General features: G+C 37.7%; 1 protein-coding gene across 1 annotated transcript; it reads left to right on the forward strand.

Annotated features, from left to right (window-relative positions):
* Positions 1–5,747: 5,747 nt before the first annotated feature.
* On the forward strand, positions 5,748–16,746 carry LOC131235033 (GDSL esterase/lipase At5g03610-like). The gene is made up of 5 exons (XM_058232120.1): positions 5,748–5,900; positions 6,009–6,224; positions 11,304–11,575; positions 14,761–15,064; positions 16,336–16,746. Exons 1-5 carry the CDS (start codon positions 5,843–5,845, stop codon positions 16,548–16,550), a joined length of 1,065 nt encoding a protein of 354 aa, XP_058088103.1. The 5' UTR covers positions 5,748–5,842; the 3' UTR covers positions 16,551–16,746.
* The last annotated feature ends 1,586 nt before the right edge of the window (positions 16,747–18,332 follow it).

Here is an 18,332-nt window from a genome sequence, read left to right on the forward strand (position 1 = left end):
TCAAATATCGGTTCCCAATACCATGGTTGGACGATATGCTTGATATGCTAGAAGGGGTCAAGGTGTTCTCTAAACTAGATCTAAGGAGTGGGTACCATCAGATTTGTATCCGACCCGGTGATGAGTGGAAAACGGCATTCAAGACCATGGAAGGGTTATATGAATGGCTGGTCATGCCCTTCGTCCTATTGAACGCACCAAATACTCTTATGCGTTTGATGAATAAAGTTCTAAAACCGTTCACTAGTCGATTTGTGGTAATATATTTTGATGTCATATTGATATATTGCTAGGATAAGGCAAAGCATAAGAAACATCTCAGGCAGGTGCTGCAGGTCCTACAAATTAATAAGTTGTACCTCAACTTGAAGAAGTGTAGTTTTTAAACTGATAACATGTTATTTCTAGGATTTGTTGTAACGTCCGCAAGCATCTGTGTGGACGATGAAAAGGTGCGAGCCATTAGAGAATGACTGATCCCAACAAACATTTATGAGGTGAGGAGTTTTTACGGGTTGGTAACTTTTTATCGTCGATTTGTGCGAGATTTTTGCACCATAGTCGCGCCTATAACAGATTGCATGAAAAAAGGACCATTCCAGTGGCCGATAAAGCTGACAAGAGCTTTAATGAGATCAAGCATCGTTTGTCTATAACACCGATCTTGATGCTTCCTAATTTCGACAAATTGTTTGAGATTGAGTGTGACGCTTCATACGTTAGAATTGGAGGAGTATTATCATGGGAAGGCAGGCCGGTAGCCTTCTACAACGAGAAGCTCAGCGAAGCCCGAAAAAAGTGGTTGACTTATGAGCTTGAGTTATATGCAGTTGTTCAAGCACTGCGACATTGGCGGAATTATCTAATTCAAAGAGAGTTTGTTCTATACACTGACCATCAAGCATTAAAGTTTATTAATAGTCAAACTAACGTGAATCGTGTGCATGCTAGATGGGTTGCATTTTTATAGAAATCCATGTTCGTTTTGAAGCACAAGTCAGGGCAGCAGAACAAGTTGGCTGATGCACTTAACTGTCGTGCATCAGTACCTGTAACGATGAGCAACGAGGTGGTCGGCTTCGAATGTCTCAAGGAGCTATATGCCGAGGATGAGGACTTTAAAGATTCTTGGATGAAGTGCCAAGAAGGTCACCCCAATGACCTTCATATATATGATAATTTTCTCTTCAAAGGGAATCGATTGTGCATCCCCCAAAGTTCTCTGAGGGAACAGATTATTCAGAAACTATATGGAAGTGGCCTCGGTGGACACCTTGGGCAATACAAGATGCAAGCTCTCGTGGAAGAGCGATATTACTGGCCGTAATTAGTACATGATGTGGGAAAAGTCATACAACGTTGTCATATTTGTCAGACCTCCAAGAGGCAATCTTAGAATAAGGGCCTCTACACCCCATTACCTATGCTTGACGGTCCTTGGGAGGATTTATCAATGGACTTTGTGCTTGGTCTCCCACGAACACAATATGGTATGAATTTGGTGTTCGTGGTGGTAAATCGTTTCTCCAAGATCGCGCACTTTATCCCATGCAAGAAGACCCTCGATGCAATACACGTGGCGAATCTATTCTTCAGGGAGGTCGTACGGCTACACAGGGTCCTCAAGACCATTACTTCTAATCATGACACAAAGTTCATTAGCCACTTTTGGTGAACTTTGTGGACTCGATTCGTTGCACGACTTCAATTCAGCAATGCTTACCACCCATAGACCGAAGGGCAGACAGAAGTTATGAATTGCACATTGGGAAACTTCTTTCGCTGCATTTCAGGAGAAAAATCGAAGCAGTGAGATTTGGCATTTTCTCAAGCAAAGTTTGCATTTAACAACATGGTGAACCGCTCGATAGGGAAATCACTGTTCCAAATTATCTATGAATGAGTACCTCGCCACACATTTGGCTTGGTCCCTCTGCCCAAGCACCTAGACACGAGCATTGTAGGAGAACATATGTCAAACAAGATCATGGGTATCCATGTGGAAGTGCAGACTAAGCTACATGCCTCAAACGAGAAGTACAAGGAGTAAGCGGACAAGCATCGGCGATAAAAAGTATTCGAGGTGGACGACCGTATTATGGTCCATCTGCGCAAAGAGAGATTTCTGACCGGGACGTACAACAAATTTAAAAATAAAAAGATTAGATCCATCCCAATCATTCGAAAGATCAATGACAATGCTTATGTTGTTGATCTTCCAGATGACATGGCGATCTCACAGACTTTCAACTTCGCGAACCTGACCGAGTATCATGAACCAGAGCAGGATGAGAACTCGAGGACGAGTTCTTTTGAAGTAGAGGGGATTGATGTAGAGCAGGTCGCAAGCAGTTTCATGGCCAAGATGGATCAGAAAAGGCCCGGTCGACGACAGAAGTGATCCGGACCGTCGGACCTTAGATTGAGCGTATCTCACAATCCGAAATCAGTTATCGGGCGTAAAATATATGATTTTGGGGTAGAACGAGCTACTTTAACCAACTATCCCTGCTATGCTAGGTTACACAAGCCGGATTTGCGAAATACCCCTGGATCGACGGTCGTTTCCCTGTTTTAATTTCATTTTTACTATAAATAGTAAGTTTTAGTTTGATTATAACTCTTCATCCGTCGGGCTTTAGGAGTTGCATCCAACGTGAAAAGAGCTTAGAATAATTAGGAGAACGGTTTGGTGAAGCCAAATAGGACACTTACTATTTTTGGCCGAAAACCTTGTGCACTAGTAGACATCACGACCGTCTATAAATAGTAAGCTTACTATTTATAGTAAGTCACGAATTTTAGGAGTTTTAGTTGTAGTTTGCTTCTAATTTCTCTCATATTGCTTGGTATCCCTATTTAAAGAGTTGTGAACTCATTTATTGGAATTAATTAATCAGTTTCTAATTTATTAGAATTTATTTCTATTTTTTGCTTTCTTTCCTCGTGGGTTTGAGAAGGCTTTGTGGGGAGTCCAGAGAAGCTCCGTGGATTTGGAGTAGTTATTCTCTTGAGGAAGACGGTGATCGACCTCATCACGTTCATCCCTGCGTCAATAGACAACGGGGATAAAATAAATACATCATGGTGTATCATGATAGTGCCCACTGTGATATATCTTATTATTGATATCATCCATCCCTTTGTTTCTCATATTATTTAAAGTATGAGTACAAAAATGAATCAGACCCAACACTCAAGTGAACCACATCACAAATGATTCTTGCATTTAATGCAACAAAGCTTATTATGTGGTGTGGTCCACTTGGAAGCGGTGGATCTGTCTCATTTTGTACTCATTCATTAAAATGATGTAAGAAAAGAGATGGGCGGCATCGATAAACAGATACATAACTGTAAGCCCGCTCACAGAACTACCCGTTCCCGGCTTAGAGGGAAAGGGTAGAACGCAATCCTGTTCGAATAATAGACACCTCCAGTGTCACTTGCCAAACCGTGTCCATAATCTTATTCAGACACATGGGAGCATTGCCTGGTGTGCTGCACACCACCCACATGGGTCGCGTGATGACGAAACCAAGTTCTGTGGGCCCCATGGCAATGTTTGTGTTGTATTTATACTGTTTATTTTCTATCCAAAATGCTGATGAGTTAACACGGATATGGATGAAGTAAAAACACAAATATCAACGGATCCAAAACTCCTGTTCTGCCAAATGAATGAATGGTGTGAGGTGCGTGGAACTTATGACGTCAACCCACCACCGAGGTCGGTGGCGTGTGGCACGGCACGCAATCCGCTTCCCCTTCCGAAAACAGGGAACGGATTTGCTACGCACCCTGCCACCAGCCAATGGCTCGGAGTCTGTGCTCTGTGGGCCCCACTATGATGTACATCTTTTATCCATGCTGTCCATCTATGTTTCTAGATCATTTTAGATTATGAGACCAAAAATGAGATATATCCCAATATCAATTGGACCACATTACAGGAAACAGTGTTGAATGAATGTTGACCATTAAAAACTTTTTGGGGCCCATAAAAGTTTTGGATCAAGCTTGTCTTTATTTTTTACCTTCATCTAGGTCTGTATGACCTAACCAACAGATTGGATGTCAGATAAACAGTACAGTGGGCCATAAAGTATTTTAATGGTGGATATCCAATCACTATTGTTTTCTTGTGGTGTGGTCCACTTGATATTTTTATCCCTATAATTTTTCGGTTAAAGCACTATAATGATCTTTAAAAATGGATGAACGGCATGGATGAGACACATATATCATGGTGGGGCCCACAGAGCACCGACCATCAGCCACCGGGCTAGTGTCAGGCGAGTAGGCAATCCGTTTCCCCGATAACACGGATGAGTTATACCATGCTCCGGCAGTGTTTGACGCTTCATACACAGGCACTCGAAATCGTACAAGTGGTATAAACTAACTCAAGCTAAATCGATTAAAGTGTGGAAAATACCTTCTCTAACGCACTATCCGACAATCGGATTGGTTGAACAATCCTAAACGCTGGTTCCTACTTGTTCGTTGAAATAGGACCATAGAATATATATATATATATATATATATGTGTGTGTGTGTGTGTGTGTGTTTAACCGTCCAATAAATGTCCACCAATCCCATAGTCGGATAATCAAATAAGGGTAATTTTATTTTTTTTGTTCATCACATATATAGAGGAGGACCCATCTGAACAGTTTATTTGACTAACTTATATGCCGTGTATATAATTTCTACGAAAAATTGAAACATCTGTCTATCATCCATCAGTCTTTTGGAAGCGGATTGCGTCCTGCCCCAGCCACAGTGATGTAAAGGTGTTATCCACGCCGTTCGTACATTTTTTCAGAACATTTTAAGAAATGAGCCTAAAAATAAGTCAGATCCAAGGCTCAACTGTACCACACCACAGGAAGCAGCGGTTGTAATGACACCCACCGTTGAATCCTTCCTAGGGCCCACCGTGATGTTTATTTTCCATCCAACCTGTTCATAATATCACATAAGCCTACATGAAGAGAAAAAAAAAAAAAACCAAATTTCATATTGCTCCAAAACTTCTGTAGCCCCATGAAGGTTTGAATGGAAGGATTACAATGTCCACTGAGTGGTCCACTTGATTAATGGATATGCCTCATTTTTGCTTTTATTTACTACAATGATCTGAAAAAATGTATGAACGGCGTGGATAAAATTCATACATCATTGTGGGACCCACAGAGCCCCTGCTTGGACCGATTCCTTCCAGGCAGGGGCAGGACGAAATCCGCTTGTAGAATGGGTTGTGTTTTTTTTTTTTTTTTTTTTTTTCAGAAGGAATAGGAGCCCTGGCTCACCATTATTGCTTTAGTAAGCGCATGATAATTGCCCTAAATCTAGTGGGCTCGTTACCACAATAAATAAATAGCATTGAGTATGCTTATCCAGCACACTACCCATATTTAGGTTGATCGATACCATTCAAAATCAAGGGCCCACCCTAATTGGGACATAGACCAAAAATTATAATTATTAAACCATTGCAACCACCTCAATCAACTGATTTTTACCATTTAAATATCAATCTTGATCATTTCATTTTCGTTCATCCATTAGTGTCCAAATGTCTGAAAGGTTAGGATCATCCTGATCAGAAAATCCACTGTACATTGGCCCACCCAACTTCCTGTAGTAGGTACTTATCAATGAGAGGAGGCTACGTAGCATCCAAAGTCATGGTCAGCAGCCATAAGAAGTGGTTAGGAAATCACTATATAAATAGCTGAAAGGCTCTTTGTTGTGACATCCCTCCCAAGATCACCTTTGGTTACATTCATCCTCTATCCTTTTCTTTGGCGAGGCTAGCGGAACTCTGTCGGTGGATATGATGACGGAGAAAGACAAGCTCTTCTTCTTTTCTCTTTTCATCTTTCTATTAGCTGGTCAGAAGAGAATTTCTCGAATTTCGTAAATTTTCTTAGTAAAACTCAGTATAACTTAGATTTTTTGTTTTTTTTTTTTTTTTATAAATTTATAATAAATTATTATAGGGATTGAAGTGCAAGGTTCTCATCATCATCATCATCACCGGCACCGTCGCCAAAACCTTCAATTGCAGAAGCTCTTTGTCTTCGGTGACTCGTATGCAGATACTGGAAATATAAGGAAATTGTTGGCTAACTCGTGGAAAGAGCCATATGGGATCACCTTTCCTGGGAAGCCGAGCGGCCGGTTCTCCGATGGCCGAGTCTTTACGGATTACTTAGGTGGGTTTCTTCTTCTTCTTCTTCTTCTTCTTCTTCTTCTCTCTCTCTCTCTCTCTCTCTCTCTCTCTCTCTCTCTCTCTCTCTCTCAAAATTGGTGTAGTTTGATTCAATTTATTTATTTTTGTGAGTTTTGATGTGTTTTGTGTTTACCGAAGTCTAGAAGTTAGTGGGTTATCTTTAGCTATCCAAGATTCTCTCTCTCAACACAAGGATGAGTTCATTTTATTTATTTATTTATTATTATTTTTGTGTGTACGATGTGTCTTTGCATCTCTTCTCTCTCTCTTTCTCATAATTCATGTGATTGCTTTTTTCTCTTTTATGTTTGATGTGTTTTTTCTTTTGTTAAAGGAATGGGCCTCTCTCTCTCTCTCTCTCTCTCTCTCTCTCTCTCTCTGTTGCACCAACTTTAAATGATAGTGACTCATCCTTTTTGAACGTGGAGTACAGTTGCCTCAATCCAGACTGTCCAAAATGGAGCCCCATTGTAGATCATGTCCTAAAAGCGCGATCTCAACATCATTCAGTTCAGAACTCTTATCTATTTTCTTTCTAAAAGTTCATTTGGTACCCCAATAATTAAACAGTCAGGATCACCCGATCATCCTGTGTGTTACGATTCATCAACATAAGCATTAAAGATTCAACGGTCTAGATTGACACAAACATGTATCTTGTACGTGTTAGAAGATTCACCACTATTAGAAGATTCACCACTATTAGAAAATAATGTAGAATGCTCGTAGCCAAGAATGGATGCTTCTCTTCCTTACTTCCTTAGATGCCTCCTTTGTTAAAGCTGTCCATTTCTTTAGTTTTTTCTGCGTAGTGATGTTTCTCTTTTGTTAAAGAATCTCTCTCTCTCTCTCTCTCTCTCTCTAAAGAATCTCCCTCTCTCCGTCACATGATTTTGTTCTTCTTCATGGCTCTTCTATGGTCTGTAAACTCTCTCTTTCTCTCTCTCCGCCACATGATTTTGTTCTTCTTTCATGGCTCTTCTATGGTCTGTAAACCCTCTCTTTCTTTCTTCCTTTTTCTTACCATTTTTTACTTTGTCCTATTTTTTGTCCGATTGTGCAGAGTTGTTTACCATCTTTACGGATTCTTCATCCACACATCATGGTAGGGCAATAGGAAGTAGTCCCACGGACTACCAAATTAAGTGAAATCTTAGCCCGCTGGCTGGGCCACATGAGTCAGTTGTAAGACCTATTTCAGTAGGTGGGCCCCTCCATGTATAAGCTATGGACGTCCCTCCTTTATTATAAAAGTTGATCCCAGCCATTCAAAACATTCGATTTTATATGTCCATAGATTGAAGAGGTTTGCTAATTCCACGTACCCATGTAGACATCCATGCGTGGGTACATGTGTCATAGAGCAACACATGTATGAGATCTGAACTTTTCATCAGGTGAGCTACAGTGATTAGATCTTCCATGTGATTAGATCTCCCATGTTTGCAAACAAACATGGACAACTCTACCTGCGTGTGGAATCAGCAAATCTCTAGATTATTTATTTATTTTATTTTATTTTATTTTTTATTTTTTTAAAGAGAGAGAAAATTTTTGTTGATATGGAACAGGAAAGAAACAGAAGGGTATTTCGGGCAGGCCCAATGAGAAAATGAGAAGGGCCCGCCTATCATAAGATGGAAAATAAACAAATCTCTAGATTGAATGGCCAGAATTACTTGTGAAATTTTATATTTTTCCCATGACTTGTGCATGATTCCGGTCAAGTTGGCTCAATCAAGATCCATCCAATAATTTATTAGATCCCTATATGGATCAAGGCCGACTCACCGTACTCCAATTTGTGGATATCCCCTTACCGGATTAACCCACACATCTAACCTAAGAAAATTAGATATGGATATTGGTTTTTTACCTAATTAAAAGATATTACTTGGTTACCCACTTATCTATTTCTCAAGAAGCACTTTTTGATCTACATAAGTCCATTCTTCTTTCTTAACATTTGATTTGCTTAATAGCATTAGACCACAAGCCATCTGATTGCGAGCCCCTTAGACGGTCATCGGTCATATGCTACCATAAATATCTCTGCGATCCATGGCATCAATAATCTTATCGATTATCACTTGCATGTCCTATATTTAATGTTGGAACTTCTGATAAAAGGTCTCAAACTTCACCTCAATCATATAAGTATTCTTTGGAGCATTATCTAAAGGATTATTGCCCAATTTTCTGATAGCTAGAAGCCATCTACTTGAGAAAAGTCCTTGCTCTAATGCGAAATAATATAGCGACTGTATGGAGAAAAATATCTCTAATAGATCACTACTCTCCTCAGAATAGCATTTGAATATATAAGGAGAGAAATCTCTCTAAGGAACAAGAAACAAAAGCAATATAATTAATGAAAGTCAAAATAAGGCATATTTACAAAGCTCCTTAATACAAATTATAAAAACCCTAATCACTATATTTATAAATTTACTAAAAATAATAAAAATTTCTAAATTGATTCAAACTCTTTCCCATAATTTAAACTAGAACTTTAAGCTATTATAAGACTTTCTAAGTCCTAAACTTTCTCAAGGGCCTGTTTGGTTTCCAAATTTCCTATGAAATGTAAAATAAAAGAGTCATCATTGTTATTTCTAAATCTTTGTTTGATAAGAAATTATGGCCCGTAAATTAAGAGTCAAATAAACTTGTAAAAGTAGGCAAAGTAACTTATAATCATTACATTTTCATATTATAAATCTATCATTTTTATAGTGATTTTTGAGTAAAACAAACAATGTAATCAAATCATCATTATAGTCAAACGTAAGTGATTTGTTAATTGGAAAACCAAAAAGGCCTTAAAACAACAAAATCCATAATTTATTAACAAATTGTAAATTTTAATTTTAAATTCGAAAGTAACTTCTAAGACAATCTATTTTCAAAAAATTAGTTGAGGGCCAATAAATATGGAAATAGTTAGCATATAGAGCTCATCAATAGTTTTCCAAAGATATATTATACATGCAAAACTGATTACTAGTCACAAAGTAATAACAGTCGAAAGCTATAATGCATGCTGAACCCTTGTATCAAACACACCCTGATCCATAGCTCAAGTGGTAGACTGAGTGAAAGTTATCTTGTTTCAACACTGCGGTCTTGGTATCAATCCCTAGGTCTTGGTATCAATCCCTAGTAGGGGTGGCTAACAATGAAGTGTGAACTGACAGTGGGGTGTACTAACAAGCTATTAACATATGGTGACCATTAATGTTAACTGTCTTTATCTCTTGAGAAAGTTTGATATTTTTATTACATTGCTTTATGTTTTATAGTTTGTTATTGGCTAATTAAAGTATCAAATTTGTTATCTAGATTATAGTAGTTTTGTAGATATTTTTCTATAGTGAAAATTGTTTTTTTTTTCCCTTCTAATTTTAAGTATTTTTGTTAATTTTATTAAGAAGTTAGTTTATTTTTTAATTTTTTAATTAGATATTAATCATATACCTGATAATCCGAATATCCAACTTATTCACAAATTCTTTGGATAATATCTAAATCTGTATTTGTATCCATTATTCAACTCGAACATCGGATAAAGATATCAATATATTAGGCCTGTTTACAACGCTACCGCGGAATGTTTTGGAGGTGCATACAGACCGGATCTATGCCGTCAGTGTCAACCGGATCCTAAAGAACTAGGGACTATATCTAACCTCACGGATCCCAAATATGGATACAGATCATGATCCAAATGGACCCAGCTCAGGTAGGTCATCAGTCGACTGGAAGCTGCCCCACTGTAAATTCACTTTAGTAGTACGCAGACTACAATACCTTATCACGTCATGCTTCTGTTCTTTCGATTTTTCTATTTCTTAGTGCGTCTCACCTAATTCACTTTCCCAAACATACCCAATCTATATTCCTTTGCACGTGAAGCATAAGCAATACACATCTGGAAAGCAAACTAGTTCAGTAGTTCGAGAGACTACCTAACTGTCATTGATATGGGTGGTCCCACTAAATTCGTGTTAGTCAAGAAATCTCAACCGTCCGAAAAACAGACATATTCCCATTGATTGTGAACCAATGGCATTTTTTGTCATCATCTTCCATTTGTGGGGCAGTGCTAATCCATGGGGATTTTCGCATTGTGGTCCAGCTACAGTGGGGTCCATTGAATGAAGAGCTCAGGTAATCTTCCCATTTTTTTAAAAATTAATTTCTTTCTAATTTTATTCATGCCTACCAACTCCTCTCGTTGCGATTTTCACCTTCTTTTCAACAGAGTCCATAGCTAAAGTACACATCTAGATGAATACATACATAAGTATATGAGAATCCAGACCATTCAAATCGCGTGACCCATAATGAACGATTCATAAAACGAAAATCACATTGGTTGGACAATCCGAACCATCCAACTAGCAATCAAAACATGCATCCATGACAGTCCAAATTCCAAATTCAGTAGAAAGTCAGATGATTATGGTGAGTGGAATTTTCGGTCTATGTTCCACCAATAATCTATGTTTCTTATTTACCACGCATACGATTCTCCATTTTGAGTATTTTTAGTGCGAAATGCTGCAGTGCTTTCAAATGCACTGTAAGTTATAGTCCTCGTATTGCAGGAGACTGAGTGAAAGATACCTCATTTCAACACTGAGGTCTTGGTATCGATCCCTAGTAGGGGTGGCTAACAGTGAAGTGTGAACTGACAGTTGCAGGAGGACGCTTGGACATCTAATCAATAAATCTGAACTGTCTACGATGGTACACCACACATTTCATGGGCCACCATATAAAAATCTAACCAATCAGACAATTCAAAAAATGACATCAGTGGCCTATAAAATGATTGTCTAGATCACCTAGAGAAAAACACGTTCATTAATTCGAACCATCTCTTTGTTGGGGCTTAACATGGATCGCCTATAGTTCCAAAAAATCACTTCTAATCAGACCATCTAAAACATCCTGACCATTTCTTCACAAAGTCTCGTTTCAATTGATCATTTCTCATTTCTAATAATTTTTCTTTTTCGGGTATCTCCTAAAGTCTAGTTTCAATCTGTTTTTGCAGCATCCTTCATGGGAATCCGATCTCCCATCCCCTACAGATGGAAGGATATCGGCCCAAAACCGTTACGACATGGAATGAATTTCGCTTATGGTGGGACCGGAGTGTTCAATACGTTAGTTCCTTTCCCAAACATGACCACCCAAATTGATCTGTTTCAGCAGCTGATCGAACGAGGGGTGTATACAAAGTGGGACCTTCAATACTCCATGGCCCATGTCTCTGTAGCCGGTAATGACTACACCGCATATCAAGCCCGAAATGGCTCCATAGCAGTAAGTAGCATTTCTCTTTCATTAATGCGAACTGTTAATGAAGTTTATGTTCGAAATCAACTGCTTCATTTGAAGTTTGTACAAGTGGGTACGTGAGTGGGAGAAATATCCGGATCAAACCTTTTATTTACTTGACTTTGGCGAAAAAGGGGGGTAAAATTGTCAGAAGCTTTGTTATTTTAACTAGCTTCAAGTCTTACGAGAATAATATTCTAGGACTAGCAACTCATTGATTTTCAAACAGATCCATTTACTATCTATTATTTGATTTACCAATCCTTCGTATTGGGATGAGTGAAAAGTCAAATATTTTGCCAATTCCTCATGGCTATATTTTAGTAATACAAACCATGGGGTATGGAAAATGTTTCTATTGAATTCAATCTTAGTAATTAAAAGATGGTAGAAAGTAAGAAATGAAAACAAAAAAATAAAAAGATGTTATTTTTTTTTTTCTTTCTTTTTTTTCTTTTTTGCCGTGGTGGTGAAGACTCATGTCTCCTTGTGAGAGACAACTCTCTGCCTCTTGTACGTGTATGGCCGTATAGTCTGGTGAAGGCCTAGTTTTTTTTAGTTCTGCCACTGACTCTCTTGCAATGTTGTCTATGTAGTGAGAGGCCATAGTTAGAGATTGATATTGCATAGTTTTTATTTTGAGAGATTCATTGTATGGTATGGGTGGTAGAGAAGTAAATTTTATATTTTTATTTCTCCTATTTATAGTAAAGAAGAAGATATGTGTTGTTGTCTCATAAAACATGCATATTGTCAAATTATATAAATTCTTGTGCCTCTTATCACTTGTTTTATTTTGTTCCTTTTCTCTTGTGTTTGAACATTTTTCTTTTATGTTTTCAAAAAAATAAATAAAAATAAAAATAAAAATAAAAATAAAATAAAATAAATAAACTACGAGAGCACTGTGAAAACTTTTAAGCCTTTTTATATGAAAAAGCATTCCTGGAAAATGTTTTCCACCAAAAATTCAACTCCTAATAAGTGGGGAACACCATTTCTTGAGAAGTAATTTTCACCAAAACACTATACAAGCTCCCAGAGAACAACTATATGTGCCTGCCTGATACATGTGAATGAGATTAAAATAAAGGTTTTTAATCAAAATTAATTAATCTCTATTAAAATTTCCACCTAATTTATCTGTTTATAGCAACTCTAATAAACGTCTTTTAGAACCCAATACAGTGTGGTGAGTTGACGATGATAGTGTCAGTACCTAATCAATCAAGCATGATTAGAAGACACTATTGCTTGGAAAACCCAATACAAGTTTTCTCTATTATATTTGTAAAACACCTACTTGCTGGTTCTATATGTTAAATATGATGGCCAGCAGATGTAAGGTCACCCATCCTTGTCTTTACTCGATTCAGATAAACATTAATTTATAATCATAATTTTTTATTTTTTTATTTTTACTTAATTTGCATATATATATATATATATATATATATATATATATATCTGTGTGTGCGCGCGCGTGTATTTACATATGTATCTATGTGTATGTATATATGTATGTATGCACGTGCATACACATGTTAGATCTTTTATTATTTACACGGTAGCACATGAAATGTGTGTTGGACCTAATACAACTCACAGTGCTTTTAGAGCATCAAATGTTTCTCTCACACGCAAAAGTCAGACTGGCATGAACTATGCAGGCGGGACTTGGTTGGGACCCGGGAACCAGCGATGTGGGTAGTACCCTGACCATATATCCCACCTTGATGTATATGTGTTATTTATCCATGCTGCCCATCCATTTTACCAACTCATTTTATAGAATGAGCCCAAAAACAAAGCATATAGAAATCTCAAGGTGTACCACACCACAAGAAACAGTAGTGAATGACTATTAAAAACTTTTTTGTAGGCCACAAAAGCTTTGGATCAAGCTGAAATTTGTATTTTCCCTTCATCCAGGTCTGTGTGACCTTACCATCAGCTTAGATGGAAAATAAACATTACAATAAGCTCTAAGAAGTTTTTAATGGTGGGAGCTCAATGACCACTGTTTCCTGTGGTATGGTCCACATGAGATTTGCATCTGCTTCATTTTTGGGCTCATGCCATAAAATGAGTTGGCAAAACGGAATGACGGCGTAGATACACAACACATACATCTTGGTGGGCCCCACGGTCAAGGCACCACCCACTTCGCTGGTTCTGGGTCCCAGTCAAGTCTGGCGCGCCCGAGCCTACTGGGAGAGATGGAAGAAGGGGTTGCAGAAAAGTCTCCCTACGTGCAGAGAGGACCATGATACAACTTCATACCAATTACCTAAATCCCCTTTCATTGCTTCTGAAATCTTTTATTCCCCATTCATATTTTATAGTTTAATTGTTTTGAATGACTAATTGTTTATAATTTTTTGTTTTTTTGTTTTTTTGTTTTTTTTTTTGTTTTTTTTTTTACCATGGCTTAAGCCTGTTAACCGATTATAAAGAGAACTATGAAGTATAACACATCAAAACATGAATAATGTCCCTATGTATATTCTGTGCAAAATGGGACTATATTTCAGTGATCTGGACCATTGATATGATTGGACTCACCATGGATGGAAGATACCCATAAATTCTCTGTATTGGATGATCCTAAATGGTCTATAAAAGCTTGGACCTATAAAAAACACACACACACACACACACACACACACACGCGCTCTTACTTCTCATTTTGATGTGTCCGGACTTATAATTCCTACTTATTAAAACCAATGTGGTCAAACTCGCATATCAGACTTGACTCAATCCACCTATAATATATTTTTATAACTCTGATGGCTGACTTTGGGAAGTCATGTTTTCCTAATTAAACAATCTTCTGATTACAAAAAAAAATAAATTTAAAAAGAAAAAAGACAAAATTACTTCTAAAATTTATTTTTCGTGCTTAAAACTTACATGTTGTGTAATTTAAGCTTTGTAAAAGTAAAACCTAACGAGGTTTTTTTTAAAAAAAAAAAAAATTTATTATTATTATTATTATTTTTTCGTGTTGGAGACATCTTATTGAGTTGAGTCTACATGGGTGAGTTGGGCCGAGTTTTTTTTTTTTTTTTTACAAAGATTTTAAACTGAAATTAGCATTCTACTATGAATACATTTCCCATCTTACTTTCTAACATTGTCTCCTCTTTCATACAATGTGTTGACAGGGTATACAAGACTTCATCACATCTTTAATTAATCAACTTACATTAGATCTAAAGCGCATTACTGATCTCGGTATAAAAAAGATCTCCGTAACGGGCCTTGAGCCCATTGGATGCCTGCCCCAGGTCACCGTTACTTCATCCTACCAGAAGTGTGATGACACGTTCAATCAGGCCGCGAATTTTCACAACCTCTTGTTGGAGAATGCTGTGAAAGATTTGAATACAAATGGCAACGGATCGACAATCATGATTTTAAATCTCTACAAGGTCTTCGATTCCATAATCAAGAGCCCAGGAAACCAAGGTGATTATTCAAATGATTAATTAGAGGGAAAGCCTTGGTTTTATTTTAATTTTAATTTTTATGCATATACCTTCTTTCTACTTTCAGAATCAAAATGGTAAACTTTATCTATGATTCCACGTGAAATTCACGTGTAATGGGCTGTAGTTGAAATTGAAATTGACATTATAGGCTAGGCTCCTAGGTAGTTTCGAACCGTTAAAAAGATGATGGTGACTATTCTCCACACATGTGACACTGATGCAGAGCGCTATCCAATCAATAGAAATTGTTGGTCCCTATCATAGCAGGTGTATGGAGAAAAGAGGGATGATCCTCTACTTTCCTACAATAATCCTTGAATTCACAAGGACTGAAAAATCTTTAAAATCAAGAACAAAAACCTTATATTATTAAACGAAATATTTCCATTGTGCGTGATGTGCTTGCATAAGCAAAAACAGACGCTCTACACTCTTTAACCCAAAATATAAAACTTATGAAATAGTAAAACTAACTAAAAGAAAAATAGTAAAGATAAAGATATCAAAAATGACTCAAAACTCATAAATTACTCTTACCTGACTCAAAAACAAGAGGGGGAAAAAAAATCAAAATAAGAAAGAAAAAAGAAGCTTATTCAAACTAGGAATGATTGAACACTTAAAACCTTAGAAACAAATGGAAATTGGCAATAGAAACTTATCAAAAATAGTAATTTTGAATCTGAAAATGACTTTTTTTTACCAGAAATCTCTTAGGCTCTGAAAAAAAATAAAAATGCTATGTATTATACGTGCGAATTTGATAGCAGCTTCCAAATTTATATATGGCTGTCACAAGCTCTAGTTCATGTTTAGCCTGTTTTTGCCCTAGGTCTAACTTTTTCGGTTCATTCTTTTAAATCCTGGCCATGCATGAAGTCGTCCACAACCTGCTCTACATCAGTCCCATTGTGGATGGAGTGTATATTTAAAATTGGCATGATCAAGCAATCATAACTATCCAATTCATAGTTATTGAATGGATGCTTAAAATTAAATGTGATTGGTCAACACTCAAAGGAAAAATAAAATAAAATCAATAGCTAATGTTATTTTCTTAGTGCAACTTTACCAATATGCTCTATCCACAGTTGGGTGAGCAATTTGGATGATCTGAATTTCTATAAACCTACACCATGTGTAGTAGGCTTGAAAAGTCACCACCATTTTCGTTAAACCGCCCAGAACTGACATAGGACTCTAGCGCAACAATGTTGTAGTACATGATTTTCTCTCTCTTTTATACAGGAAGGTGGAAGTTTGAGAATCCCTTGACGCCTTGTTGCAAAGGAGTGAGCAGTGCATTCTCATGTGGGAACCTAGATGGAAATGGTACCAAGATGTATACGGTGTGTGAAAGGCCAGAGTCTGCTTTCTTTTGGGATGGAGTACACCCTTCACAGACGGGCTGGGCTGCTATCTCATCATCTTTGAAAACCGCTCTCTACAATCTCTCGTCCTAACCCTTTAAGCGCTTGGTTTGTTTTCTGTTGGCTTTTCCAGTTGGGTTAGTTTACATATTCTAATAAAAATGCACATTTTTTAAGCGCATGAAGTTAGGGAAATTTGTTTAATAGATTTTATTTTTTGTTATTATTTTTTAATTGTAAGCTGGGAACAAACCGTCTGATTAAATTACTTCGTGAAAAATTGCTGTCATGTGTGGCCCTGTACTTGATGAGACCAACATGCCTTTTGCGCCAGATCACTTCTAAGCATTTTTTGTGCTCCATATGTTGCATGGGTTGGATGATCCCCAATCGCATGTGGCGTTGTGGAATTAGTGTAAGTCAAAGCAAGTAGTAGGAAGAGAAAAAAATACAAATGGAAAAAGAGCACTGATTCACTACAAAGCTTTGTAGCAAAAGCATTTTCTACAGTGAGGGCATTTAGTCAAGTAAAAATATATCATTTCTTCTTTTTTATTTTAAGGTAAGCATAGTTGAGCGTAAGACCAATTTCAAGCTAAGAGAAAAAGAGAACCTGACGGTGACCAAATGGACCAAAGCCAGGATGCAAGCTAAAACAAAACCAAAACCACAAGCTGAAAGAAATATAACTAGCAAGCGCAAAGAAAGATGGCCTGGTGGCAAAAATGACCACTAGTCAATGAACGAATTGCTACATCTCCTACTAAAAATTCTACCTGGAGAAACTTAACTCTGCTCCATGTTATTGCGGATCTTACCGCAGTGGAGAAATACCTTGATTGTAAGTTGTTGGAATCTGTTCGAGATGCTCAAAATTTTTTCTTTCACAGAAAGATTGCGAAGGATAGAACACCTGATGCAGTTTTATGTAGATTAATAGATGTTAAATCCCCAAAATCTTGAGAAAACCGGAAAGCATTGCTTCGATGAATGCATCGTGTCTCTCTCTAGCAATTTTATGATAAATAATGCTCGCTCCATGACACCTCAGGCACCCTGAAAAAACTCTGATTCTGCTATTATCAAGCATTGCAACGTTTATTTTTAATGTGAAGTGAATCTGTAATCGGAATTGAAGGAGTTGTACGATGGGGCTTGATTCGATTCTTATTGGGCATAATTGCCACAACAATTAAAAGTTTCCCAGCAGCTGACAAGGCACCTCGTGTATTAGTTAAGTGCTAAAGTGATGCAGCCCATGTCGAAGACCATTGTCTTGGCTGTTTGAAGGCCCTGAAGAAGGTGGTTTTGAATGGTTTTGAATGCGTAACTTTATCAGCCTTTGTCTTGGCTGCTTGAAGACCCTGAAGAAGGTGGTTGCGTTGGTCTTCTACTTGCCACACACTCACGCTTGCACGCTCTCTAATGGGGAGAAAATGTGCATGTAATAGTGTGTGGAATTGGGGACCGACTGTACTATATATAATTGGATTGGGTGTGAGAAAGTGTCAACCCATCATAGGACTCTTCCTCTCGCCCACGTCTCCTCAATCTCGTTTCAGAGAGAGAAGCTATGTCCTAATACAACTCTATGTAGAGCTATTTATTGTACATGCAGATTTCGATCATTCACCTCCTTGACTCCATCCAAAACTCGAGATTTTCATCTTTCGCAGTCGACATTGCCAGATTGTCTGCAACATCCTTCCTCATATCCTTCAAACCCAGGACAGACCTAGCCGATTTCTTAGAGGACAGGGCCCTTCTGTTGGAAATGGGAATTTTCTCGACAACCCCTTGGATGCCAGATCTAAACCTCGCTGGTGTTGGTTCCTGGGTCAGGTTTGTTGGCATTCCCGCCCATGCCTGGTTTGA

This window comes from Magnolia sinica, chromosome 19, assembly GCF_029962835.1.
Source record: "Magnolia sinica isolate HGM2019 chromosome 19, MsV1, whole genome shotgun sequence".
Taxonomy (NCBI): domain Eukaryota; kingdom Viridiplantae; phylum Streptophyta; class Magnoliopsida; order Magnoliales; family Magnoliaceae; genus Magnolia; species Magnolia sinica.

Coding starts and splice junctions, on each gene's coding strand:
- LOC131235033 (XM_058232120.1), top strand. CDS start 5,843: ATGATGACGGAGAAAGACAAGCTCTTCTTCTTTTCTCTTTTCATCTTT. Junction 5,901..6,008: donor TTTCATCTTTCTATTAGCTG/GTCAGAAGAGAA, acceptor AAATTATTATAG/GGATTGAAGTGCAAGGTTCT. Junction 11,576..14,760: donor CCCGAAATGGCTCCATAGCA/GTAAGTAGCATT, acceptor ATGTGTTGACAG/GGTATACAAGACTTCATCAC.